Source organism: Pelophylax lessonae (assembly GCF_965119305.1).
Source record: "Pelophylax lessonae genome assembly, chromosome: 7".
NCBI classification, from domain to species: Eukaryota; Metazoa; Chordata; class Amphibia; order Anura; family Ranidae; genus Pelophylax; species Pelophylax lessonae.
Window position 1 is genome coordinate 204719705 of NC_138774.1, and position 26917 is coordinate 204746621.

The 26917-nt window shown below is 47.4% G+C and overlaps 1 protein-coding gene across 1 annotated transcript; it reads left to right on the forward strand.

The window, feature by feature from the left end:
* Positions 1-846: 846 nt before the first annotated feature.
* LOC309559835 (ring finger protein-like) lies at positions 847-24411 on the forward strand (the record flags this gene model as incomplete). Its single annotated transcript, XM_082263268.1, has 7 exons — positions 847-1204; positions 3815-3870; positions 5241-5404; positions 5944-6151; positions 6256-6334; positions 6518-6669; positions 23190-24411. 7 exons carry the CDS (start codon positions 847-849, stop codon positions 24300-24302), a joined length of 2130 nt encoding a protein of 709 aa, XP_082119394.1. The 3' UTR covers positions 24303-24411.
* Between the last annotated feature and the right edge of the window lie 2506 nt (positions 24412-26917).

The following is a 26917-nucleotide window of genomic DNA, read 5'->3' on the forward strand; positions in this document are numbered from 1 at the left end:
AGCCAAGAGGAGTATCTCACTCATTCCCTTCTCCCATCCCCTCAATTTATAATAAAACCCACAAAGAAAGATGCCGGAGTTGTCACTGTTTCAATTTTCACACCTGGGGACTCGGCTCACATGGGCTGGAGAGGATTCCGGTACTAATGGCAGACCCACATCAGGCCACAGGCCTAGAAACCTTGCTATGTATATATATATATATATATATATATATAGTGAAACCAGGAGGAGGGCCGGCATGTCTGGGGCCCGCAGGAGAGGCGGAGTATTAGTGGGGTGATTTAGAATGATGCATGCTATTTACCAGATTGAAGAGTTTAAGGCAGAGGGTGTATCCTGTAGTGGGTAGAGAGGAGGGGGGATCATGTCGGAGCTCATCACAGCATCAGACAGTTTTCTTCTGCGTTCCTGGACTTCACCTGTAGGAAGAAGAAAAGATGGATGACTTGGACAACATGCTGTTCCAGCTTAGAGCTGCGGCCGTGGCCAGAGGCCCTGGGTGGCTACAAGTCAAACTGTCACACATATTGCAGGCAGGTCTCTCCTTGGCCCTCTTCTAGCTGCCCACATGCTAAGAGGTCTAGGCCTTTTTAGCGCTTCAGTCCTGTGGTGACATCTCAGGTTCGGTGCCATTCTGGGAGACCCTTTAAGAGACCCTCCGACCCCACCAGCCAAGCGCACACCTGCTTCCCCTGGTGTGCGAGTCAGGAGGAATCCCCGTATACAGTGAACCCAAGGTGGGAGTTCTTTCATCTGCCACCCACTCCCTTGCCCTCTCACCTCGCAGTGTGGATGGTGTGGCTGGCTATAAGGGGTTCCTGCCTGTGTGTAGTGCAGCCCGGCATGGGTGTGGATGAGCGGCTGGTGTCGGCCAGGTTCCTGGAGTGGCCGGGGCCCCCAGTGACAGAAGACGTGGGCAGAAACTTTCCCCTGTGTCCTGACATTGCAGAGCAGGCGCCACGGATGAAAGGAGCCGGGCTTCAGCTAGTGAGGCTTCCTCTATCCCTCCCAGAGCCCAGCGTTGGGAGTAGGAGAGGGAGCACCCAAGATTCTGGTGTGGCGGCGCTTGCTGACATCATCAGCGAGCACCCGCCGGGCTCTGGAGCCGGCAACTGCACCACGGAGCCTGCTAAGGGGAGAGCGATGGTGCGGCTTGGTGAAGAGAGCCGGTCTGAAGGGGTGCTCAGTGGCTCTGAAGATGGTGAACTCCCACACGCTGCATGGGGAACTGGATCTGCGGCTGGATGTTCTGAGGGACAGAGGCAGCCAGGGGAGACGTCTGTTTCATGTCCTCTTTCTTGTTCTTACTCTCTCTCTGTTCAAGAGGGCTCCGGGGGCTTAGTTGACAGCTCAGCAGGGATTGGAGCACTGAGGGTTGGCTGGAGTTATGGGGGGCAGTTTTGGGTCCTCAGTCCTTTTTTTTTTACACCCTGTTAGTAGGTCTTAGGGAGGTCCTCTCTGATAACTGCGTGATCCACAGCACAAGCTGCTACCTCCAGTGTCAGTGGTCAGGCAGTCAGGGTTCCATCTGAGGCCTCAGCTCACCCTCTTGGTGCAGGTGCCGGACCATAGAATTCCTCTGGTCAACGGCTGGTGGAATATGTGGTAACTATGGTCGGTAAGGCTTCAGACGACAAAACAGCTGACAAAGGAGTCGTTGGGGTTGATGGGATATGTCTGGCAAATGCTGCAAAAATGCAAAGGATATGTGTGTTTTTAAAAGGGCCTTTGGGTGCGCATCTAAAAACGGATAACGAAAGTGAAGTGCATATATGGAAGGGTGAGTATGTGGAAATTTTTCTTTTTGTTGCCATTGGAGAAATTTAACTTCAAAGTGAAACCAGATGAAAGTAACAAGGGGGGAGAAGAAAAACAGCAGTATCGGTTGATTTGGCGTATTTTCCACCACTGGTTGTAGGCGTATGCAGTTTTTAACCTGCTGCCCTGAAGAAGTTCACATTATTAAGTGGACGAAACGCGTCGGCTTGTGGACACCCCGGTCCCCACTCAGACCCCTTGAACATCTGATGCAAAACGCTGGATATCACAACTTTAATTGATTAACCTGGAACCTATTTTTGTGTCGGATGTTGAGCAACACATGAACTTTATACTGCATGGTTGTTCCCATGTAGATTGTACTATGGAGGCTCCTGCCATCTTCTTTTCTGTTAATCAGTCTTCACTTTGATTTTGAGAAGAGGAAATACTGCCCTGACTCATATTGCTCCTGGCTTCCATTATGTGCTCAAGATACATACCTTGAGTTCACAAACTCCATCACAGAAGCCCAACTCAACTGGGAGGGATTACCACTGAGGATCTCTGATGATATGTACAGAACAGCTCATCGGGTCGTATGCTGTCTGAAACAGTGCTAGTGGACAGACAAAGTGTCTGTGAGCCGCCTGTGGAGCACGGGATCATCCCTTCAACCCATACTGTATTACCTAAAGGACTGCTGTTGCGGACAAACTGAGTAAAAACACCGTTAACATCCCACTTTCAGAGATCCGCTTCTATCACTGACTCTAAATGTTAGATTGTATCAGTGTGGCCAGACTTCAACCACCAGGATTTACACATATGTGATTTTTGCTTTTTGCAATTTTCTGCCATACCTTAATCACCTTGCAATATGTGCCTCTCAGACTACCAAGATATTTTGCACTGCTTGAAGCTGTTTGACAAGGCACCATAGAATACCTTCATTCTTAGGGCCCTTTCACACTGGATGTCCGTCGGACGGACTCAGTTTTTCTCAGCGGGGGATCGGTCTGCCAATCCCCCGCTGAGCAGGAGAATGACAGCTGTTCGCCGCACCGTGTGCAGAGACACAGCTGTCAGAGCCCCATACATCCCAATGGGGGAATCGGATGGGAACGAACCGTCGGTCCGTTCTCATCCGATCCCATCCAATCCGATCCGCTGGACGGATGGAAAATAGGGTTTCCATCCGTCCAGATTTGACGGATCGGATCGGATGTCAGCAGACATGCCTCCGCTGACATCCAATGCCCCATAGAGATGCATAGGGGGAATGTTCAGATCCGCCAAAAAAACTGACAGGCGGATCTGAACGGTCCGCCTGAGTGAAAGGGGCCTAACAGATCGCTAATCATTATGTATCAGCCACATACTAGTGTGGAATTCATTATCCACCTGTTGAATCACATGATATGGACAGAACAGCTCAACATGCTGTCTGCAACAGCATTAGTGGATATACTAAGGAGGTGGCTGTGAGCTGCCTGTGGAGCACGGGATCATCCCTTCAGCTCATAGTGTATTCCCCAAAGGACTGCTGTTATGGACAAGCTGTGAGTAACGTTATTAACATCCCACTTTCAGAGATCCGCTTCTGTCACTGACTCTAAACGTTGTAGTGTATGGTCAGACTCCAACCACCAAGATTTACACACATGGGATTTTTGCTTTCTGCAGCTTATTGCTATACCTTGGTCACCCTGCTACCTGTGCCTCTCAGGCAACCAGGACATTATGTACTACTTAAAACTGCTTGACAAGGCACCAAAATAAATCCTTATATTTACAGATCGCTAATCATTGTGTACCAGCCACATACTGGTGTTGAATCCATTATCCACCTGTTGGATCACACTCTCTGCTGGGCTCTGTATTATTTAGGTTCATTGTTTTGAATCATTTTAAGTGCCAGAAGATCTATTCCTGGTGAATATTGGGTGAAAATGTGATATTAGATGTCCACAATGTATAAGTATAGCCGGTGCTGAGCTGCCTTGATTGTGGTTTCCTAAATTTCACCGTTACCCATATACCATTGATTTAGGTCGTTTCAGGTTTATTACAGACAGATCTGTGAGAATAGATGTCCGCAGTGTGAAGGTATTATCCTGCAGGGACTGCGATTTCCTCATTCTAACTACTGTCTGTTATTTTGACATACAACCTTTGTGCGATTATAATACTATGTGTATTTATGGGGTTTGAGTGTGGACCCGGGTGTGCATCCTTTGGCAACATTGTTAGTTTTTAATGTATGTGTAGTGTGGTCTGTTTTGTTATGAGATTTGTGTTTCATTTTTGATATTTATTAAACTTTTTAAGAAGAAAACCACGTTGCTCTATTTCCATCCTCCCTTTACTGAACACCTTTAGGCTCCTTTCACACGGGCGGACCGTATTTTGGTCCGCTCCACACTTGTGCCATCCGATCCGTATGTCTGCATATCATCCCATCCGTTTGGGGATGATATACGGACATAATGTATGTCTATAGGATTGCGGATGTCAGCGGATGACACCGCTGACATCCGATTTTGCGTCCTTTCCGTTTTTTAAACTGAAGAAAAATAGGGTTCTGTTCCGTTCCAAAAAAACGGAACAGAACTGAAAGGACGCAAATGGGATGTCAGCGGATGGTTATCCGCTGACATCCGCAATCCCATTGACATACATTATGTCTGTATATCAACCGCAAACGGTTGGGATGAAATACGGACATACGGAGCACCCGTGTGAAAGAAGCCTTAAGCCCCATACACACGTACCGATTGTCGGCCGTAAATGTTCGGCCGACGACCGATCGGCCGATTGTAGGCTTGTTAGTATGATGCTTCCGACAGCCAACAGCGCACTTTCGGCCGAAAAGAATCTGTCGTGCAGGCATTAAAATTTTTGTTGGCCAACACCAGAACGGCCGATTGTTCGCCAGTCAGTACAGAATTCGGCCGACAATCAGCAGATTTGCAAGACTGGGCATGCTCAGAGAAGAAAAAACACAGGGAAAGTTAACCATCACATGACATCACTTCTGCAGCCGGCGGACAAAATTCTTGTGCAGTCTTTTGCACTTTTCAGCGGACAGGACAGCCCTGGACAAAAGACGGCCGATCAGTTGGCCGACGATCGGTACGTGTGTACGAGGCATTAGTCTTTCCTTTTTGTTTTCCACACATTGGGAAAAAAAACCCTGAGAATTGCCCCCCCCTTTTTTTTTTTTCATTAACTGGACCCTATCAACGAAGTTATGACAAGCAATTTCGTCAGTGCAAGGCAGTCCCGCCTTCCTTACGTTAGGACCACAAGAACATCAATCTTTGGATAAAACTGATATAGTCTCCACAAAGTTTGGTTCCTTCCTTTCAGGGTGGGGCTAGGGGTGCAGCAGCCTCTTCACAACCGGCCACAAATTGCAGGGTGTTATGTTGGCAATTCAGTGCAAGTTTGGCACTTTCTCTGTCATGACTTTTCAGGGTGTGGAGGGTCTCAGTCGCTGTCCTTATGCTCCAAGCAAGGAGAAGAAAACGGAGGCGAGGCTGGAAAAAGGGAAAATGCCGGTGAGGGTAGAAGAGATGGCGCCTTTCCTAAAGCGTTATCCTAACAAGGAGGCAGCTTGTGTGTTGCAGCTGGGTTTCTCGTAGGGCTTTTCTGATACCCTGTCAGTTGCTGGTTGCTCCTCCTATGGCAGATAACTTGCAGTGATCTCATTTACATCCAGCGGTCATTTTCACGAAAAATTTTCAAAGAAGTTGATTTGGTTCGCATGGTTGTTCCTTTTGATTCACCGGCAGTATTTCCCCTTTGGGTATTATCCCCAAAAAAGAACACAATATATTACACCTCATTCACCACTTGTCGCATTCTAAAGGGGGTTTAGTGAATGATGCCATTAATCTGGAGCTTTGCACGGTGTCCTATACTTCTTTTGATATGGCAGTGTCGTGGGTTTGTAGGTATGGTAAAGGTTCGTCATTGGCCAAGACTGATTCTAGTTGTTGCCTTCTGCTGGGGTGCAAATAGCAAGGGCAGAACTTTTGTTGATAGATTTTTACCAATAGGCTGTGCCATTTCTTGTTCATTATTTGAAATGTTTATTTCCTTTTTGGAATGGGTAGTTAGGGATGTTTCCGGACTTAATTCAGTCTTCCATTAATTAGATGATTTCTTGTGCAAAAGGTCTGCTGGAAGTACTGTCTGTGCCTCACTTTTGGCCACGGTCCAAGATGTATTCAAGTTTGTTGGTGTGCCATTGGCCCCTGACAAGACGGAGGGCCCTGCCACTGAGTTGTGGTTTCTAGGTATTGTCATAGATGCCGTGGCGATGGAATGCTGTTTGATTTTGGACAAACTTGAAGATCTGAAAGGGATGGTTTTTGCCACTTGGGCAAGTTGAATTTTGCTTGTTGCAGTATGCCCATGGGCCACATTTTTTGTAGATGACTGGTGGCTGCTACAGTTGGTATTAATGTGCCATATCCTTATATTCAGCTGGGGCAGGATCAGCGTGAAGACATTCGAGTGTGGGATTCATTTCTGGTTTCTTACAATGGTTGTAAGGCAGGAGCAGGTGATTTCCAATTTTGACCTAAAACTGTTCACTGACGCTGCGGGCTCTGCTGCTTATTGAACCTACTGTCGGTCATTGAAGTACTGTTGGCCAGTGGAATGGAGGGAGGTTGGTTTAGTGCGTAATTTGGCTGTTCTGGAACTGTTTCCCAATGTACTGTCCATGGAATTGTGCACGTTCCAGGAATGGATACCTCAGTGGCTGATGCTTTGTCTCATTTCCAGTGGGACAGATTCTGTTGGTTGGCACTGGAAGCGGAGCAGAGCGGAAATTCCATGCCCCAAGCATCTGTGGAGCATTGCATTGACGCTTCCATGTTCACAATTCGTCATTCGGTATGTGCGGCAGTTTGGTCCTCATACTACCGAGTGTGGCAGGAATAGAGCGATCTGGTGAATGAAGTTGGGGGGTGTTCTCGTGAAGACAATGATGTACACATGTTGCTTTATTTTATTGGCAGAAATTTTGAACAACGTGTGTCTGTTTGTTATGTCTCAGAAGTTGGCTGGTCTGGTTTTCATGTTTAAGTTGTCGGGTCACAGAAATGTTACTTAGGTTTTTTCTGGCCAGGCAGGCTATGCGGGATTTTGGGAAGGGTCGCTCTGTGGCGGACGCTCAACAACCGGATTTATTTTAGATTCTTTGTGCTGTAGTTAGTCACTTGGATAGGGTTTGTTCTTCCACCTATGAGGCTGCTTTGTTCCGTCTTTTCGGGTGGGGGAATTGGTGAGCTGGAACAAACTTGGTGAGGGTAGTTTAAGCATTCAGGATGTATGGTTATGGGACACTGCATTAGGTATTCTGTTAAGAAAATCAAACACAGATCAGTAGGAAGGGTTCTTGGATTGAGCTGTGTTAGGTTCCCTTTTCTCCAGTTTGCCCTGTCCAGGCTGTGGGGTTTTTTTCACTGCTTCGAGAAAATCTTCCAGGAGTTTCCTTTATGCATGCCAATGAGAAAGCAATGTACTGATTCCAGTTAAGGATGGTGTTCAGGAAATGTCGTCTGCTGGTTTGAGTGCAGACAACTATTCTTCTCATTACTTTTGGATTGAGGAGGCAATGAAAGCGGTCCAATGGGGACTTAATGACCAGGTTGTTCAGCGCGTTGGGTGGTGTGAATCAGTTAGATTTTGGTCATATGTGCACTCTCATTTATTGTAACTTCTAAGGTTTGCAAGCTTTTGAGTCTTGTGCTGTCTTACAGGGTACAACCTGTCTTCATTATTTAATGCGTTTCCTATCCTCTTGTTGTTTGCTGATGTAGTAAGGATTCTTGGGGGTGTTGTATTTACCCCTCCCCGTTTTCTTCTCGCTTGCGGATTCTGAGGTGTGCTTGGTGTGTATTCTGGGTCACTCGTTTGTTTTTTAGGGTGCCAGGCAGAAGGAGGTTAGGACAGAGGGTAGGCAGTTAGGATTGTCCAGGAGTGAGGTCAGAGTTCCCAGGCTGGGCATTCCAGGAATTCTGTTGTCTAGGATTTTGCCTGTCATGCATCTTTATTCCTAGATTGGACAGGCCCCTTGATGTGGTCCTCTTGCATGTCAGGGGCAATGACCTTTTGGCTTGCGCTCCATGGAATATTAAGTTCGATAGTTGCCAAGTCTGAGTGGCAAATGGCTCACTCTGTTGAAAAGATCAACAAAGCCAGGATAAAGGTCAACAAGGAGGTAGCAAAATTTTTTTGCCTGAAATGGGGACCTGGTGTCACGCCGTGTCTGGGATTCAATCCTGAGACCTGGCGTTCCTTGGGCAGTTTCCTATTGTCTGTGCCACTGGGGAACTTCCTTTTGATTTACACACTTTTTTTTTTCTACTCCTTGAGTTTGGATGCTGGCCCCACCCTGTGTCCAGCTGTTGACTGTCATCTAATCTAGTGATCCTATAATTCTTCACTTCCCCTTCCTGTCTGTGCCCTAGTATAGGTCTTGTTCCCTGGGTGTTGGTGGTAAACTGGATTTCGTTGATTGCTGTTGCCGACTCTGCCTGTTCCTGACCTTGCCTCGTGGACTACTCCTTTTTTATTTTCGCGGATCTTGGTCCGTTGACCTCTCTCTCTACCAATCGTGAGTGCTTGTTTGGTGTTCCTTGATATAGCCTGTGTGCACTTTCTATTGAGGTCCCCTATTTCTGGCTGTAGGATCTCAACCGCCCTTCCACCTGATACTGGGATAAAAAGACTACCGGTCAGGAAACCGGAGGGACATTTATGCCTCGTTTCCACTGAGCGGAACGGTTCGGGTCGGTACAGTTTGGGAGGGTTAGAATGGTCCGGTCTATTCAGGTGAGCGTTTCCACTGCAAGTCGGGCCACCAGGGACCATGCGGGGCTTACACCAAATGAGGTGTTTGTTTTGCTCTTTCATTTGACGTGAGCATTGAAGTTTTCCTGTCCGCCAATCAGTGGAATCTATTGTGTGATGCCAGTAGCACCGCCCTAACCGTACCGTTCCATTTCCTATGGCCCTACATCTGAAGCAGGACCAGGAATGGTGCGGTTTGGTTCGGTTGTATGGGCCACTTTCATAATGGAAACACCCAAAATAGCGTACCGTACCGAACCGACCCGAACCGTTCCGCTCAGTGGAAACGAGGCATTAGAGTCTCCTGACAGTCCTGACACCTAGCAATACGTCATTGAGAGCTGGAGGATGAGTCCTGGCAATATCTGAGAAGAGATGGTGTGGCATTGATTTGTGGCATCTGGGATTGCAGGAGGGTATTCTGTGGGCCTTTCCAGTTTGGGGGGGGCAACACGTGTATAAGATATCACGCTCGTGTGCTGTAGCAGGGGGTCTATTGGGTCTTTAAAGGTGGTGCTGGTTAAATAATTGTGGAAAATTGTGGGTTTGGGCCCATCTGAGGTATGGGTGTCCCTTCCTTCCTAACAATACGGTGGTAACATCGAGGGTCTTTAATTGGGTGGCAGATACAACTAGTTAATCGTGAGTATATAGGCCTTCAAAGACCTTAGACCAGGCATAAGCTGAGGTTGGTTTATTTGGTATGCATTGACTGTATTATATACATTACACTTGTTTTCTTGTGAATGTTGTATTTAGTGGTTTGTAATAAAACTCCAAATAAAATGTGTCTGGTCATTTTGGAAGGGAGGATGGGTCAAGTGTTTAATGTTTTATAGATAACCAGAGCCTCTGCATTCTGCAGGTCCCCCAGTCAAGTATAAAGCCTGGAGCTGAGTGAAACTAGGATGCGGGCCAACATGTCTGGGGCCTGCAGAAGAGGTGAAGTATTAGTGGGGTGATTTAGAATGACGCATTCTGTTTACCAGATTGAAGAGTTCAAGGCAGAAGTTGTGTCCTGTAGTGGGTAGAGAGGAGGGGGGATCGTGTCAAAGCTCAATCGGAGCTCATCACAGCATCAGACAGTTTTTCACACCCTCCATCCCTTTGTTTTGTTTTGGGTGAGCCTCCTACTGTCTCAAGGTGCTGGGGTATTTGTTAGTGGGTTTTTGGTTATTATGTTGTTAGCTTGCCATTCATTTTCTGTGCTGTGGGGGGCACTCGATAGGAGGGACCAGGAGCAGCGATCAGGGACCAGAGAAGAGGAGGATCACGGCTACTCTGTGCAAAACAGCTGCACAGAGGAGGCAAGTATAACGTGTAGCAGGTTTTCCAGGCATTGGGCCTGATGTGGGTCTGCCATTGTTACCTGTGACACCTTCAGTCCATTTAAGCTGAATACCCAAGTGTGAGACTGTACACTGTACACTTTAACTTTTCAGGGCCCAACCACTGGCGCCCCCTGTACACTTCAGGGTCCTCTCACTAGGCACCCCCTCTACACTTAAGGGTCCTCTCACTAGGCACCCCTTCTACACTTAAGGGTCCTCTCACTAGGCACCCCCTCTGAACTCCAGGGTCCTCTCACTAGGCACCCCCTCTACACTTCAGGGTCAACACTGGCACCCCCTTTTACAGCTAGCTGGCTCCTGGATCCTTTGGATCTTCACCAGAGTGGTCCCCTCTGCTAGGCAGACCCCCAGGGGCAGTTTACAGTACTCACGAACTGGGAATGCTTTCCTGAAACTGGACCCCCCTCTGCTCCGCTGGTCCTCGGCATACCGGATCCTCTCTGGAGCTCAGCTCACTCCATACCCTCAGGCAAGCCGCCAGGGACACCCGATCCTGCTGACAGGAGGAGAGACAGCCGTACTCTCCCTCCTTGGACTCTGCTTCCCCCCAAAGATGCTGCGTCATGCGCTCCCCTCAAACCTATACCCACTCCCAGAATCCTGTGCGGCAGAATCTGCCTTTCTGGGGTAGATGCAGACCTGAATGTGCCACTGATTGGGATTCCTCCACTGCCCAATGAGAACCCTTCTCATGGAGCCAGTGGGGACACTCCCCAGTCTCAATAGCAACACCTGGGAGACATGACAGCCCAGCTGAAAATCATGGCCCTGCTGTTAGGCTGCCAAGGCCCACTATACTTTCCCTAGCACCTACCTTGTAGGGTGCTACATCCACCCCACACCAAACTTAGTCAGGTCCCCATGACTCTGAGGCAGCCGCCTCCTATCAAAACTCTGGCCAAAAATTCAGGAGTATCCCACAAACCTGGAAAGGGGGAAAAAAGGAAAGAGCGAATGTTCAAATAAGTTACGGTGAAAAATAGAGCTATACATACTCTGCTGTACAAATTTACAAACACTTTAAGGTGCATGGAAACGATGCATCCCCCCCACCAAATGAACTGGCTTGGTGGGGATTTCAAAGCAAACAAATATACATTCCCTAACTGACTGTCTCTAAGATGAGCCCACCTGTTGAGAACTGGAAGGAAAAGTTCGTCAACTGCATACATCATAGAAAATACAAGACTAACTGTCTAGACAGTTGAGTGGGAAGACCCTCCTTTTAGGGCGACCTTTCCACTCCCTTCCCTGACTACCTCTGCTGACCAGTGTCTTGACTCGCCGGGTCCACTCCTTGGCGGGAAGAAGTCTGTACCCTAACACTGGCCAACTATGCAGAGTCCTTGGATAAAGTGAGACACAGCGCCCCCTTGCTGCCTCCCAAAGTACTTCTTGAAGGAAACAGGGCAGGTCACAGTGCTGAATGACCTGCAGTCCTGCTGAGTCAAAGAAGTAACACAGGGGTCCTTCAGGGCTTCCCCCACCAAAGTTCCTGGGAACACTTGAATCTGTAACCACTGTATCTTCACTTCACTTGAACTGTGGACGATTTCCCACACAGTATTTGTAATCCACAAAGACCCTGGCCTGGTGGCCCAAAGGGTCCAACACAGCAACAATCTTCCAAGACTCTGGCCTGATGGCCAAGGGGTCTGGTATTGAAAGTTGAACACTTCCAACAAACTTGAAAGTTCAGCATTACATTTTTTCTTTAGCACAATCTTTTTGGTCAGTTGTGATGGCCAGCTGGCCATGAATTTTGAAAATTTGAGATAAATCACTTGTTCCGTTTAGATATAGTAGTCAGGGTGGGGAACCCGGACATAAGTGCCTTGTTCATCCTTGACTCTGATGGACCAGGCCTGACCTGACCCACCTGGGCGGCGGATATCCACTCTGTCAATGTAAATGGAGCACCCAAAGTTCCACTGAGCTTTTACAGCATTGAACCTCTCTTTTTTACCTTTTTCTTCTGGTGAGTCTCTATATGGTTTGGGAATAAACAAGAAATCTCATATGATCTCATCACATCAAAAATCCCTGTGTTTCTCTACAAGTAACATCACTTCTCTGGGAGCATATGGGTAATCGTACCCAAGTGCCACCTTTTTTCTGTAGCCACCTCTGCATCCGGGACAGCCGGGGAAGAGTCCTTCTGTTACCTCTCCCAGGTGGAGAAAAATGAGTGGACACTCGCTGTATCATATTTTCATATGCTGCATTTTGATCTCTTGCTCTAGCAATGTTTCCTGGAGGGGTGAGATCCGGGATCCTCAACATAAGCCTCACAGAATCCCAACTTTTGTGCTAGATCCCCCCTCTCCATAGCTTCCTTGGCCTCCTTGTCCATAGTTACTGCCACTTCAGGACCTGGGGAGCTGCTCCCAGCTTCTGTCTCCAGTCCCACGTGGTTTCATCAGCTGACCCCCAAACATCGATCCCCTCTTCTATAGACCCATACTTGTATTGGAAGGATGGGGATCCAATGGGCACAAGGCCTGCTTCTTCCTCAGAACTAGTACTGGTGGGTGAGGCTTGGGTAACTGCAGGCTTTGCAGGCTGCTGAATACTGATGGGAGCGGATCCTGCCACTACTGCTGTGGTAGATGCATCCTCCGGCCACCCTCCAGTCACTGGTGCTGGCATGCATCCCCTCCCTAGGGAGCTCTGCGACCAAGTCCCCCTCACAAACGCTGAAGGCCCACTGGCTGCTGGCATGGCCTCCAGCTGCATCATCAGGCGTAACATGCCCCTTCCGCCTCCACGGAGGAACTTAGATTCAGTCCCGGTCACCTCCTGAGTGAGGCCTGACACCGAAGCAACATACAACTTTTTGGGTCGGCCCTCGCTCTTCTCTGCCCGGAGCAGCAGGTAGCTACACTGCCCACATTGGACACACGCTTGCACCTTTTAACGTTACGGTAGCACACTAAGGACTTACCGCTCCTAGGAACTCCCGGCCGCCTCCCGTGAACAGCGCGAGTCCGCCTTCAGGCACCATCCGGATGCATGTGTCCCATACCAGGGATGGATTGGGCTGGTGGATCTGCTCCGGTGCCTGCCTAGCAGAGTCTTCACCCATGGTGGCAGCAATAGCGGTCACACTCTTCAGCTCTCACAAATGCCATATTTCTCTCTCCTACACGTGTCTCCCTCACAGCCACACCTAAAGGAGGGGGCATTAATAGGGCTCCCTTGGTCACTCCTGATTGGCTGGATGTTTCCGCTGTCTCCACCCTTTCGCCATATTGGACGATGACTCCCCCTGTTAGGCAGGCCTGCACGTAGTGCATTTTCCCGCGCGGTGCTGTAACTCTTCCCCTGCCATGCTCTCTTACTTTAGCCCACAGGGAAGTGGCTGCTAAGCGGATCATGTCACTTGCCAGACATGCATCCTGTCTCCTCAATTGCACCAGGGCCACAACTGCGCCTTCCTTCACTGAAGCCAACTGTCCCTCCTTGCTTGGCAAGAGTAATATCCCGCTGTCGGTCGCACGGTCGATAGTTCTCTTCCTAGCCATACATGTGCAATTTTCATCTTCAATACTGTCTCCGAGGCTAGCCCCACTGCCCCTCCCGGCATGGCCGACTACGATCCTCACAGTATCAGTGCACTCACTATATAGAGTAAATGTCCCGCTGTCGAAAGCACGGTCAACATCATTCCACATAGCATGCACATACACCCGGCCCCTGGAACCTCTCTTCCCGTGCCCCCGGCCTCCATCTTCTCTCCCCCCACTGAGTACATATAGTCCATATCAAAGGTTCTCATCATATTGCAGACTTTACTTGAACATTTGCGGTGCCATGAACAACCTTCATTGTGCACTTCCAACTTCATCCCACTCTCCCTGCCTCCCGCAGATCTGGCCTCACACTTGGCTTGGTACTTGAACAACAGTTCTGGGCACAAAAATTGACTTTTCTGATTTTTTTTTTTCTTCTGCTGTTGCCAGGGGTAACCGGCCCAGTAACCAATGGCAAAATCCCGGACGAGCCCCCAAATGTAGCAGGTTTTCCAGGCATTGGGCCTGATGTGTGTCTGTCATTGTTACCGGTGACACCTTCAGCCCATTTAAGCTGAATACCCAAGTGTGAGATTGGAGACAATGACCATTCCGCCATCTTTGGTTTGTTTTGTTTATTTCATAATGGGGATGGGAGAAGGGAATGAGTGGGATACTCCTCTGGCTCAACTAGGTACAACTGGGACACTTTGCAGAAAAATGCCTATTAGCGATGTCTTAACGCCAGCTGAATGCTGACCAACGCTTGCTAGCGCTTGTAAAATACTGATTTGCTGAACTTGTGCTTGAACTTGACTTTTAACACTCTGATTAGCTCAAAAGTCCTGGACTAGACTGAGACTTGATTCTTGACACTCTAGTTAGCTCAAAAGTCCTGTAAACAGCTCCCTCCACCCCTTCACTGACTGAGGTAGCTCTTTGTAACTGCTTGTGCTGCTGCAACTCTCAACACTGTACACTGTACACTTTAACTTTTCAGGGCCCAACCGCTGGCGTCCCCTTTACACTTCAGGGTCCTCTCACTAGGCAACCCCTCTGAACTTCAGGGTCCTCTCACTGGGCTACCCCTCTACACTTCAGGGTCAACACTGGCACCCCCTTTTACAGCTAGCTGGCTCCTGGATCCTTTGGCCCTTCACTGGAGCGGTCCCCGCTGCTAGGCAGACCCCCAGGGGCAGTTTACAGTACTCACGAACTGGGAATGCTTTCCTGAAACTGGACCCCCCTCTGCTCCGCTGGTCCTCGGCACACCGGATCCTCTCTGGAGCTCAGCTCACTCTGTCCCCTCAGGCAAGCTGCCCTGGACACCCGATCCTGCTGACAGGAGGAGAGACAGCCGTACTCTCCCTCCTGGGACTCTGCTTCCTGCCAAAGACGCTGCGTCATGGGCTCCCCTCAAACTTATACCCACTCCCAGCAGTGGTGTATTTAGGTTTTGTGCTGCCCTAGGCCTGACTAAACTTGTGCACCCCCTAATTTGAATATGACCCACCTCTTCCTGTAAAGACCACACCCTTCTTGTTTGTGACCCGCCCTGTCCTCTGTAAACCACAGACCACAATCACAGTCTATCAATGCCCTACAGCAGTGATCCTCAACTCCGGTCCTCAGGGCCCACTAACAGGCCAGATTTTAAGTATTACCTTGGGGAGATGCAGACTAGAGTAATGCAATCACTGAGCAGCAAATTATATCACCTGGGATGTATTTCAGTTATCTTGCAAACCTGGCCTGTTAGTGGGCCCTGAGGACCAGGGTTGAGGACCACTGCCCTACAGTGTAGCCTCATCAGTTCCCATAAGTTCAGCCTCATCAATGCCGCCTTATCAATGCCCATCAGTGCAGCATATCAGTGGCCATCAGTACAGCCCGATCGGTGGCCATTAGTGCAGCCTCATCAGTGGCCATCAGTGAAGCCTATTGGTGCCCATCAGTGCAACATATCAGTGCCCACCAGGGCCACATATCAGTGAAGCTTATCAGTGCTGCTTCGTGCCCATCAGTGCAGCATATCAGTGCTGCCTTATCCATAGTCATTACACAAATAAGTGAAATAATCAGTGGCAGCAAACACAAGTCCAAATATCTTATAAGATTGGAGTAATTCTACTAACCCAGTGACATATTGCGATAGCTCATATGAGGTGAGCGGGTCCAAAATATTATTGCAATTATATACAATTAAAAGTCCTAATTGTATATGATGCAATTCAATATTATCGCTCAAGGACAAGGATGTTTAAAGAAATGAAATTATATTATGGACATGATGCCTGCCAAACCTGGGGGCGGAGAAGGGTAGGCGGAGCATTAGGCTGCAGTTCCAAACTTATTAGCATTTGCGGCCGTTGGGCCGGTTGTATTAAATGTGGTTGGCGGCCTGTGGTCTGTCCGAATGTCCTCACCAGCCGGTATTATCATACAGGCAGGTAGCAGTGTGACTGCTTTATGGGGATGCCAGACTGACTTGCCTCCTGGACCCTGCCCTCCGGCCCAACTCGCTCCATAGGACTGGCATTATGCTAAAAGTGTAGTGCAGGCCGGCGGGGACCCTTTTCGTGCAGGGTGAAGCTTTTTTGCTGCCCCCCTGTAAAGTGCTGCCCAAGGCCTGGGCCTTGTTGGCCTAGGCCAAGATACAGCACTGACTCCCAGAATCTGCCTTTCTCGGGTAGACACAGGCCTGAGTGTGCCACTGATTGGGTTTCCTCCACTGCCCAATAAGAACCCTTCTCATGGAGCCAGGGGGAAGACTCCCTAGTCTCAATAGTAACACCTGGGAGACATGATGGCCCAGCTGAAAATCACAGCCCTGCTGTTAGGCAGCCAAGGCCCACTATACCTTGTAGGGTGCTACACATGTTTTGTTATTTTTAAAAAAAAAACAGGAGACTTTAGAATCACTTGAAGGCTGGATTTCAGCTTAAACCACTTAAGGACTGCCCTAAAGCAAATATACTGCTACAGGACGGCCCTCCTGTGCAGAATCACATCTATATACGTGATTCTGCACTTCCGCCTTGGGGGGGCCGCTTCTGCTGTAATTACTCACAGCAGAAGCTGATCTGCGAGTGGCGGGCACTGGATGTCCGCCGGCAGCCGCTGATCGTCAGGCAGAGACACAGAACCGTTCTCTGCCTATGAAAACAAGGCAGAGCTTGGTTCTGATGGGGGGGGGGGGGGGGGGTGGGGTGGGGTGGTCTAGGGATGGATTTTGTGTCCCTGCAGGGAATAAAATCCATCACTTCCCCTAGTAAAAGCACCTAACACAATACACAAAAACACTGGCTAGGCACACAGTTAACACTTTGATCGCCCTAGATGTTTAACCCCTTCCCAGTCAGTGTCATTAGTACAGTGACAGTGCATATTTTTAACACTTATCACTGTATCAGTGTCACTGCTTTCCACAAAGTGTCAAAAGTGTCATTTAGTGTTCGATTGTCTGCCGCAATTTTTCAGTCCAGCAATAAGTCGCTGAACTAGTATAAAATAAATAAATAAAAACTCCAGTGTATATACCATAGTTTGTAGATGCTATAGCTTTTGCATAAACCAATCTATATACGCTTATCGGGGTTTTTTTTTTTTTTTTTTACCAAAAATATGTAGCACAATACATATTGGCCTAAATTTATGAAGAAATTTGATTTTTTTTAATTTTTTTTATTGGATATGTTTTGTAGCACAAAAATATTGTTTTTTTTTTTTTCCAAAATTGTTGGTCATTTTTTTGTTTATAGCGCAAAAGATAAAAAATGCAGAGGTGATCAAATACCACCAAAAAAAAAGCTCTTTTGTGGGGAAAAAAGGATATAATTTTATTTGGGTACAGTGTGGCATGACCACGCAATTGTCAGTTAAAGTAACGCAGTGCCGTATCGAAAAAAATGGTCTGGTCATGAAGGGGGGGGTTAAATATTCTGGAGGTCAAGTAGTTAAAATGTTGAACAGGAAGCCTCAGAGTGCTTCCTATTCATTCATCTGTGCAGCTGAAGCTGTAGGGAAAGGGACTGATAACTCTATGTCCTCAGTCACTTTCAACCCCGGGGGAGGGGGGGCCCTGTCAGTGCCATCTTAAGAGCATTAAAGGGCCCCTGGGCAATGCAGTGCACTGGGGCCCTGCATACACAATCACCCACAAGAGTAATAATAATGCAAATTATTAATAAGGTGATATTTATTGGTACAGCAGTGCCAGGCTAATGGCAGCTTCCAAGTTCCGGTGAACACACATGGACCGGAGTCAGACTTGACTGCCCTGTGTGTGCCTGTTCCCGTGGAGGTGGACAGGCATTCCTGAAGTTGTGGGCTCCCCCTCCACGGCCCAAGTGGCCTGACAGCAGCGCAGGGCCGACAGGCGCTTGCCACCTGCTAAGTTCGGTGGCGGGATGCATCCGGGAATCTGGACTAATGCTTGGCTGGCGCTGGGTCACTGGGCAGATGGGGCCCCCGGGCAACTGCCCAGTGTGCCCATTCGGGAAGATTGCCCCTGGGCCCTATCAGATAGGCTGTATGGGGCCCTGTGATTTCTAACAGCAGCCCGATTACATTTCTAACAGCAGCCCCGATTACACAGACATAATACAACACATTGTACAATCTCTGTAGAAGACCAAAAGTTGGAGACACTCATTATCCCCCGAGTGTTTCAGGAATTGGGATAATTGGGACTACTTTTTCATATGGTAGAATGTATATTGTATATATGTTCTGCCCACACTCTCTGTTCTCTTCTGCATCAGCATTTTAATGCTCTTATCAGAATGGTTGATCTGCTGCTGCTATTGGTTGACAGCTTGTGGTAAAACTGGATGGACCGGTCTGGGTGCTGTACTAAAGGAGAGAGAGCCTGTAGAGCAGGCTGGTTTCATCACAGCTGGGACTACTGAGCAGAGATGCTTTCCAAGGTAAGAAAGATTTACTGCTATGCTTTCCTTTCACCTAACCCAACAGCTCCCTGTGGCCTCCAACAGGCTATTTTCTACAGATCCCCCCTTAGAATTACGGGGTGCAGCTATTTCGGTGTTAGCGATGTGCTTCCCTCTGCAAGTCGGACTACATGGCCTGTAAGGCCCCATGCACACTGAGCATTTAGCCGTGGTGCATCAGGCTCCAGGTTTTGGTGCAAGTGGACCATCAAGCCCCACCGCTTGCAGACTTTCAAACTCAATGGCTGAGAGTGGCTGGACAGTTCACCTATCGGTACTTACAATATATGCCCAGGGACGAATGCTTGGAATCAGTGCCGGGACAAGGTCATCCAGCACCCAAGGCAGGGATGTAAAAAACTGTGCCCCCCCCTTCCCTTAAGGTTAGGGTCAAGGTTCCCCCTCATCCCTGCAACCTCCTCCTCCTTCCCACCTCTTGTCCCGGCCCTGCTTGGAATGCAAGCTGTCTGCCTCTAAACGTTAGTACTGCTAGGTGCACCTAGCACCTGTGCCCTCTGCCGCTAAATGCCAAGTATCCATGCCGCCTTTGGCCCCTTTCACACTTGTGCGACTTGCCCTGCGACTTGGGACTGCAAAGTCGCAAGACAAGTCGTACCCCATGATTTCCAAAGAGTACTGTTCATATCTGTGCGACTTTAGGTCGCAGCGACTTCAAAGTAGTCCCTGCACTACTTTGGTCTGACTTTAATGCGACTTGAGATCCATAGACCTCAAGGTTACACAGACATTGCTTCAAGTCCAGTCAAAGTTGCATCAAAGTTGTGTCTATTAGACCCCAAATCTCCCCTCTGGCCTCCAATACAGCTGATCAGACACGGATTGGTCAAATCAGCTGCTTTCCTGGCTGCGAATGGCCAGATAAACAAAGAGGCGGAACCAGAAGTGACGACACAGCCATCGTTTCCGGGGTCACCGAGAGAAACAACGTAAGTTCCTCTCTGTTCTGTGCAACTGATGCCGGCAGTCACGTCACTGCCAGGCTCCGCAATAGGAAAGCAGAGCCCTGGAAAGGCGTCGGCATGAGGGGAGTGAGACCCCCTTCCGCCACCCACAGAAGTGATTGAGTGGCTATTTAGCCACTTGAATCACTTCTGCTACAATTGGAATCGCCGGCTGAAACATTTAATACCGGGATGATGCCTGTAGGTGCATGCAGGTAAGTAGTTAAAGTGATACAAAATGAGAAATGTTATTTGCGATAATTAATTCACATAAATCTCTACAGTATATCATGCCACTGTATTTTTTTCCCCAAAATCCTTTAAGTACCCTATTCCTGCAGCGCTGTTTTGGGGTCACAAGATCTTTCCCTGTTCTTTAGCAGACCTGATTGGTGCCGTGCGAGTCACATGACTAAAAAAAAAAAATTTCAGAAGAACAATTCAGATTAAATTATAAATATCAAATAACGGTTTTACAGCTCCCTATAAATCTTTATTGAACATCAAATGTGTATTTTTGTTTGCTTTAATATGGTGTATGCAGAGTCAAAGATGACTCACACTGGCTTTCATTTTGTTCAGACAGCATCTGCATCCAAGGCTCATTTTTGATTTACAGGTATTAGCAATTGCATTTGTTATATTGAATACTGATTAATATTAAAACTAAGCTTTTTTGTGAATGTACTTAATAGGGGGTCTAAAAGACTCCCAAACCCCTCCTCTGCACTTTAAAGCATTCAAAACGCCAAGTTTTCATTTTTTGGTTTAATTTTTTTGAATTTGGCGCCAGTACTGTAGTCATGACATCAGTAGTCATGACATCACTTCCGGGTTTTTGCATGGAGACCCGATCGGAGCCGAATGCAGCTTTGATCGGGTCTTTGGCGGCCGTGCAGGTTGGTTGCCCGGGTCTCCCAGTGGGACAGAAGACTCGAGCGAGCCGTGAAAGGCAGCGGGAGGAGGGGGACGTCCCCTCCCACTCCTTGTAATGACAGCCGACCGGCTTCTCAGCTGCATCGGTTTTCATTACAAGGCAGCCGACCGTTGGCTATGGACGCTGGTACCGGGGTGATGCCTCTAGCTGCATTCATCACTCAGGTACAAGCACTCTCCGAAACATCGGTAATATCGGCCACCTTGGTGGCCGATTCCGATATATTGGGGAAAGTGCATATCGGCCCTCGATATATCGGCTTTGCCGACAATCGGTCGATCCCTAGTACTTAATCAGTATACTGTATACAATCCCCATAGTGTTTAGCAATAGAAGGACAGAGGGAGGGAGTGGGCTGTCATTTACCACTGTGTATACTCCCACATGTGTGACTCTATAGTCACATGGGCTGCTCAGATAAGAAAAAGGAGGAAATGAAAAGCTTAGAACTAAGCAGGCTCTGTAGAGTACACCAGCTGGTCTACACAATCTCAGCCTGCAGTGGGGACACAGAGAAGATGGGAGGGACAACTGAAGGCAGGATCAATAGGCTACTGTATGTTTCACTCTACACCAAACAAATGCTTTAGTGACGTTGTGAGTATGAAGACTCTGTAATCTAGCATGTAATGAAAGTTTTTCATAGTCTGGGTCTAATGATACTTTAAGCTGGTCATAGATGGATCAAAATTCCGCCGGTTCAGTGTGAATTTCAATCCATCTTTTTCCGGTCCTGTTCTCGTTCTGCTAATCCACTCTTCAACTACTCACAAATGGGCTTGCTGGAAAATGTTAGTTTAATCAGCGCTGCAGTCTATTGGCGAATTTTGACAGTGAAGGAGTCCAGCTGACTCCTCTACTATGAGAATACGATGGCATAGCGGGGAGGATGCCTGATCCACCTCAAATGTGTGGATGGGGGAAATTGGTTCAGTTTTTATTGTTCAGCTGGCCGAGATTCGAACCGTCTATGGCTGGCTTAAGCCACACTAAACTTGTAGTATTGACAATCTTGCATGATCACACATCGCTGCAGTTGTACAGTATCTCACAAAAGTGAGTACACCCCCTCAAATTTTTGTAAATAGTTTATCATATCTTTTCATGTGACAACACTGAAGAAATGACACTTTGCTACAATGTAAAGTAGTGAGTGTACAGCTTGTATAACAGTGTTAATTTGCTGTCCCCTCAAAATAACTCGGCCACTAATGTCTAAACCGCTGGCAACAAAAGTGAGTACACTCCTAAGTGGAAGTGTCCAAATTGGGCCCAAAGTGTCAATTTTGTGTGGCCACCATTATTTTCCAGCACCGCCTTAACTTTCTTGGGCATGGAGTTCACCAGAGCTTCACAGGTTGCCACTGGAGACCTCTTCCACTCCTCCATGACATCATGGAGCTGGTGGATGGTAGAGACCTTGCGCTCCTCCACCTTCCAGTTGAGGGTGTCCCACAGATGCTCAATAGGATTTAGGTCTGGAGACATGCTTGGCCAGTCCATCACCTTTACCCTCAGCTTCTTGGCATTCATGGTTCCCCTTAATGAACTGTAGCTCCCCAGTGCCGGCAGCACTCATGCAGCCCCAGACCATGACACTCCCACCACCATGCTTGATTGTAGGCAAGATGCACTTGTCTTTGTACTCCTCACATGGTTGCCGTCACACAAGCTTGACACCATCTGAACCAAATAAGTTTATCGTGGTCTCATCAGACCACAGGACATGGTTCCAGTAATCCATGTCCTTAGTAAGATAGTCTTTAGCAAACTGTTTGCGGGCTTTCTTGTGCATCATCTTTAGAAGAGGCTTCCTTCTGGAACAACAGCCATGCAGACCAATTTGATGCAGTGTGCGGCGTATGGTCTGAGCACTGACAGGCTGACCCCCACCCCTTCAACCTGGCAGCACTCATACGTCTATTTCCCAAAGACAACCTCTGGATCTGACGCTGAGCACATGCACTCAACTTCTTTGGTCGACCATGGCGAGGCCTGTTCTGAGTGGAACCTGTCCTGTTAAACCGCTGTATGGTCTTGGCCGACGTGCTGCAGCTCAGTTTCAGGGTCTTGGCAATCTTCTTATAGCCTAGGCCATCTTTATGTAAAGCAAATATTCTTTTTTCAGATTCTCAGAGAGTTCTTTGCCATGAGGGGCCATGCTGAACTTTCAGTGACCAGTATGAGAGAGTGAGAGCGATAACACCAAATTTAACACACCTGTTCCCCATTCACACCTGAGACCTTGTAACACTAACGAGTTGCATGACACCGGGGAGAGAAAATCGCATATTTGGCCCAATCTGGACATTTTAATTTAGGAGTGTACTCCCTTTTGTTGCCAGCGGTTTAGACATCGCAGGGGGTGTCAATTAAATGTTAACGACACCCCCAGTTTGATCGCATATCTCAGTGCGATCTGACAGTTCGCACAGAATCGGATCGCACAAGTGTGAACCACTGTGCGATCCGATTCTGATGCGGCTGAAAAAATGCCTCATGTGCGTGTTTGGTGCGGATACAGTGCAAATTCAGCCATACAAAGTGTATGGCTGAACTCGCATCCGCACATGAGATCGCATGTAATGAAGGAGCAGTTCGCTCCGAATTACATGCGATCTCGCAAGCCGCACAAATGTGAACCGGCACTGAGGGGACAGTAAATTTACACTGTTATACAAGCTGTACACTCACTACTTTACATTGTAGCAAAGTGTCATTTCTTCAGTGTTTTTGTAAATATTTACAAAAATGTGAGCGTTGTACTCACTTTTGTGAGATACTGTATATGTATAAACAGAGAAGTTTTTTAAAATTTTATTTTAATAACAAGCTTGTCCTTTTAGAGAATGGAGCACCCAGTGATTCAGTGTGAAGATCAGAATCATGAAGACTCTTCGGAATCTGGTGAAATACATGGACCCAGCACAAACTCTGGAGAAAAAAATAAAGCAGGAGGACAGGACTTGGACTTCATAAAGGTCATAATTGTAGCAAACAAAGACAATGGAAGCAAACTGGAAACGCTACCAATTGTTATCCCTGTTGATGAACAATGTGAGAATGGTCCTGAGAGCAAAACTGTCTCAAACACTTGTAAAATAAATGTAATCAGTGGTGCAAGTAGAGATTTTTATGTCACATCATTTCCCAATATGGACAGTTGTGTAACCATAGCTAAGAACCTAGAGATAAAGTTCAAAGAAGATCTTAGTCCTCCCCTACCTCTAGATCCCAAAGACTTCACTTCAGAAGATATTGATCTTGATGATAAAGATGATTACCCGGTGGGTGAAGTAGGAGTTTATGATTTACCAAGAACTTCTGGTGCTAACAGTTCTCAAGGTGATTTTTCAGAAAATCTTGCCAAGAGTAACAAAGGCCAAGAAGTTGAGGAACCCCAAGAATCCTCTAAGTTTCTAATGGCTGATGATCATTTTGAGCAGGAATGCCCTATCTGCACTGAGCTCTATGATGCCAGCAGCCATAAACAGTCATTGCTGAATTGCAATCATGTCTTTTGTGATAACTGTATAAAAACTATGGTCAGCAAAGCCAATGAGGTCAACCTTGGCAGGGTGATATGCCCACTTTGCCGACAGACGTCCCCAATGATGGAGTGGGAGATCCGTAGGATGCAGGAGCAGATGTTGGACAGTGGTGGCAGCTACATCCAGCAGGAATATGTGGCAACAGAGCCAATTGTGCGGAGACCTGGACTATGTGGGGCTCTGGAGTACAGGTTTCAGAAACGCTTCAGAAACGGGCGTCTGATTGGTTTCCCTCCATGTGTACGTCATCCACAGAGATTGGTGGACCAACTGAACAGGCTGCAGCATCGCTGTCGCTGCTTGTACTTTTGTGCATTGGTGCTTTTACTTTTTGCTGAGTTCTTTTGCTTTTTCTTCCTGTTTGTGCCCATTGCTATTTTTATATTGTTGATTGTTTTTGGGAAATAGAAAGTCAGCTTTGAAGGAAATCTGAACACGGAGCACAACCCAGGTGTTAAAACAACCTGGTTAAAAAGTTATGTTCCTTTTTTCCATTATATACAGTACCTACTGCTTTCCTGAGTACCATAACTGAACCAAAAAATGTTTTGGCTTTAGATCTACAGTACCATAAAGCCTATATACTGTAAAACAAAACTTTTTTTTTTTTTTAGCTTTAAATCGAGTAGGGGAGAATTAGAACCAATTTCAGCTTTGTATTGTTGTCTGCATTCCCACTGGAGAGATTTATCAACTTTCTTTGCTCTGGTGACTATTGGCACCAGGCAGAATGTGAAAGGAAATCTAAAATGTTAAAGTTGTGACCAGACCAGGGAAATAGAGGATAAAATCTTACAATGGGGACACCTGTTCTGGTGAAAGCTTAGGTGGAAATTCCCCTCCTTGGAAGAACTTCCTCAAAGACAGGAAGTGAAGGGAAATTTCCCTTTTAAGACACAAACATAAACTAACAATAGTTTAAACCTTTCCCTACTCTATTTACAACCAAAGAGAAAGGTTTGGGCTATAAATACTCTTTAAATTCTAGTTCCCTCCTGTGCTGTCCTAAGGTCTACTCTTCAATCTATGAAGGAGCAATAGAGTCACCCTTGGACAGCTGTATTATCTGGAGTGGGTAGTGTTAGATGGACTAGTTACAGGGGTCTTCAAACTATGGCCCTCCAGTCAGGGGTGTATTTTGGTTTTGTGCTGCCCTAGGCAAGACTAAAATCGGGCGCTTCCCCCTCCTATGTAAATTTACCCCACCCCTTCCTTTTTTAATGGATGTGACTCCCTCCAAAATTGAAGAACTCCAAGTCCCAGCATGAACCCCTGAGATCTCATGAGATGGGGGGGGGGGTGAGAGGGGGTGGGAGAGAGAGAGGGGGGATGAGAGAGAGAGAGAGAGAGAGGGGGGATGAGAGAGAGAGAGAGGGGGGGATGAGAGAGAGAGAGAGAGAGAGAGAGAGAGGGGGGAGAGAGAGAGGGGGGAGAGAGGAGGGGGGGGGAGGGGGGTGGAGAGAGAGAGAGAGGGGGAGAGAGAGAGGGGGTTGAGAGAAAGAGGGGGGGGGGGTGAGAGAGAGAGGGTGAGTGAGAGCGAGAGAGAGGAGGGGGGTGAGAGAGAGGTGGGAGAGGCAGCTCTAGCAACCAGTGGCCAAAAGAGTCTCAGGGGGAGGGGGGCGGCTTTTTTGCTGCCCCCTGCAAAGTGCCGCCCTAGGCCTGGGCCTAGTCGGCCTAGGCCAAAATACAGCACTGCCTCCAGTTGTTCAGGAACTACAATTCCCATCATGCCTTGTCCTTGTCTGTGAATGTCAGAGTTTTACAATGCCTCGTGGGAAGTGTTACGCAACAGTTGGAGGGCCGTAGTTTGAGGATCCCTGGACTAGTAGATATAGATGTGCTTTTCATAGGATACGAACATATTAGAGCCAAACTCCAGCTAACATTTTTAAGTACGTAGTTAAAATTTTAAACAGTTTTTTATTTCCTTTTAGGGTTATATTTTTAACGAAACTGTCTAAAAGCTGACCATTGTAAGCATCCCTGTCTGTCAAATGGCTTGTCTCAACCCAGCAAGTGCCACATTTTCTACACAGCTTGGTTTGTTAAAGGAAGTTGAGAAATAACAGCTGAAACAAGTAAAAAAAAAAAAATAATAATTTACAGGAGGACTTAGAAAAACAAAGACCTATTTTGCCTATAATACCAGTTAAAGAATATTTCACTTCCTGTCTTGTAGACCCAAAAGGAAATCCCTCTAATCCATTGTCACTGAATTAAGTGCATCCCTTGAAAGACTACCCCTCCCCTCCTGTTTCTGTGACCACTCTAAAATTTTGGATGTCCTTTCACTTTGATTGGGACACAGACAGCAATGAAACATCTGACCGTAGTTTTAACTCTTCACTAATATGTCCAAAAGTGAAAACTCCAACTTCACATGCACTTTAAATATATATTTATTTGCTACTGATTTAGCAATTACCTACATGTTGGGAAAAACTACTTGTTTCAGATTGAAACATTTATATGTGCTCAGCAAAAATACTTGTCTAACACAAGCTACCAGATCAGCCGCTTTCCACCAGTGTTTTGTGGAGCCCTGGGGTTCCTTTTGAGCAGCCTTGTTACCCCCAAGGAACCCCGGAAATATCTTTGAAGTATAGGGGAACCTCTGCTAAAACCAATTTATAAAAGGTAAGTGGGGATAATGCACCTTACTTTGGTGGTCAGTGAAAAAGAATGCCCCCTTTACAGTGGTGGTGGTGCAAATATCACCATTAAAGACAGCTAAACAGATAATTGGTGTCATACCGCTGGATCTTTCAAGAAGAATTGGCCCTGAAACTATGCAGGCACCCTCATATTAGGAAGCCAATCAGTCACAGCTCAAGAAATCCTGGTTGAGAATGGCTGCTCTAGAGGTTGCTAGGGATTCTTTGAGCTGTGACTGATTGACCCTCCATCTGACGGTGCCTGAATTGTTCTGAGGCCAACGCCACTTGGTAGAACCAGCAGACTGGTGTCAAAGATCTATTTGTCTGTCTGTAAGGGAGGCATGCCGATCACCACTATAATTAGGT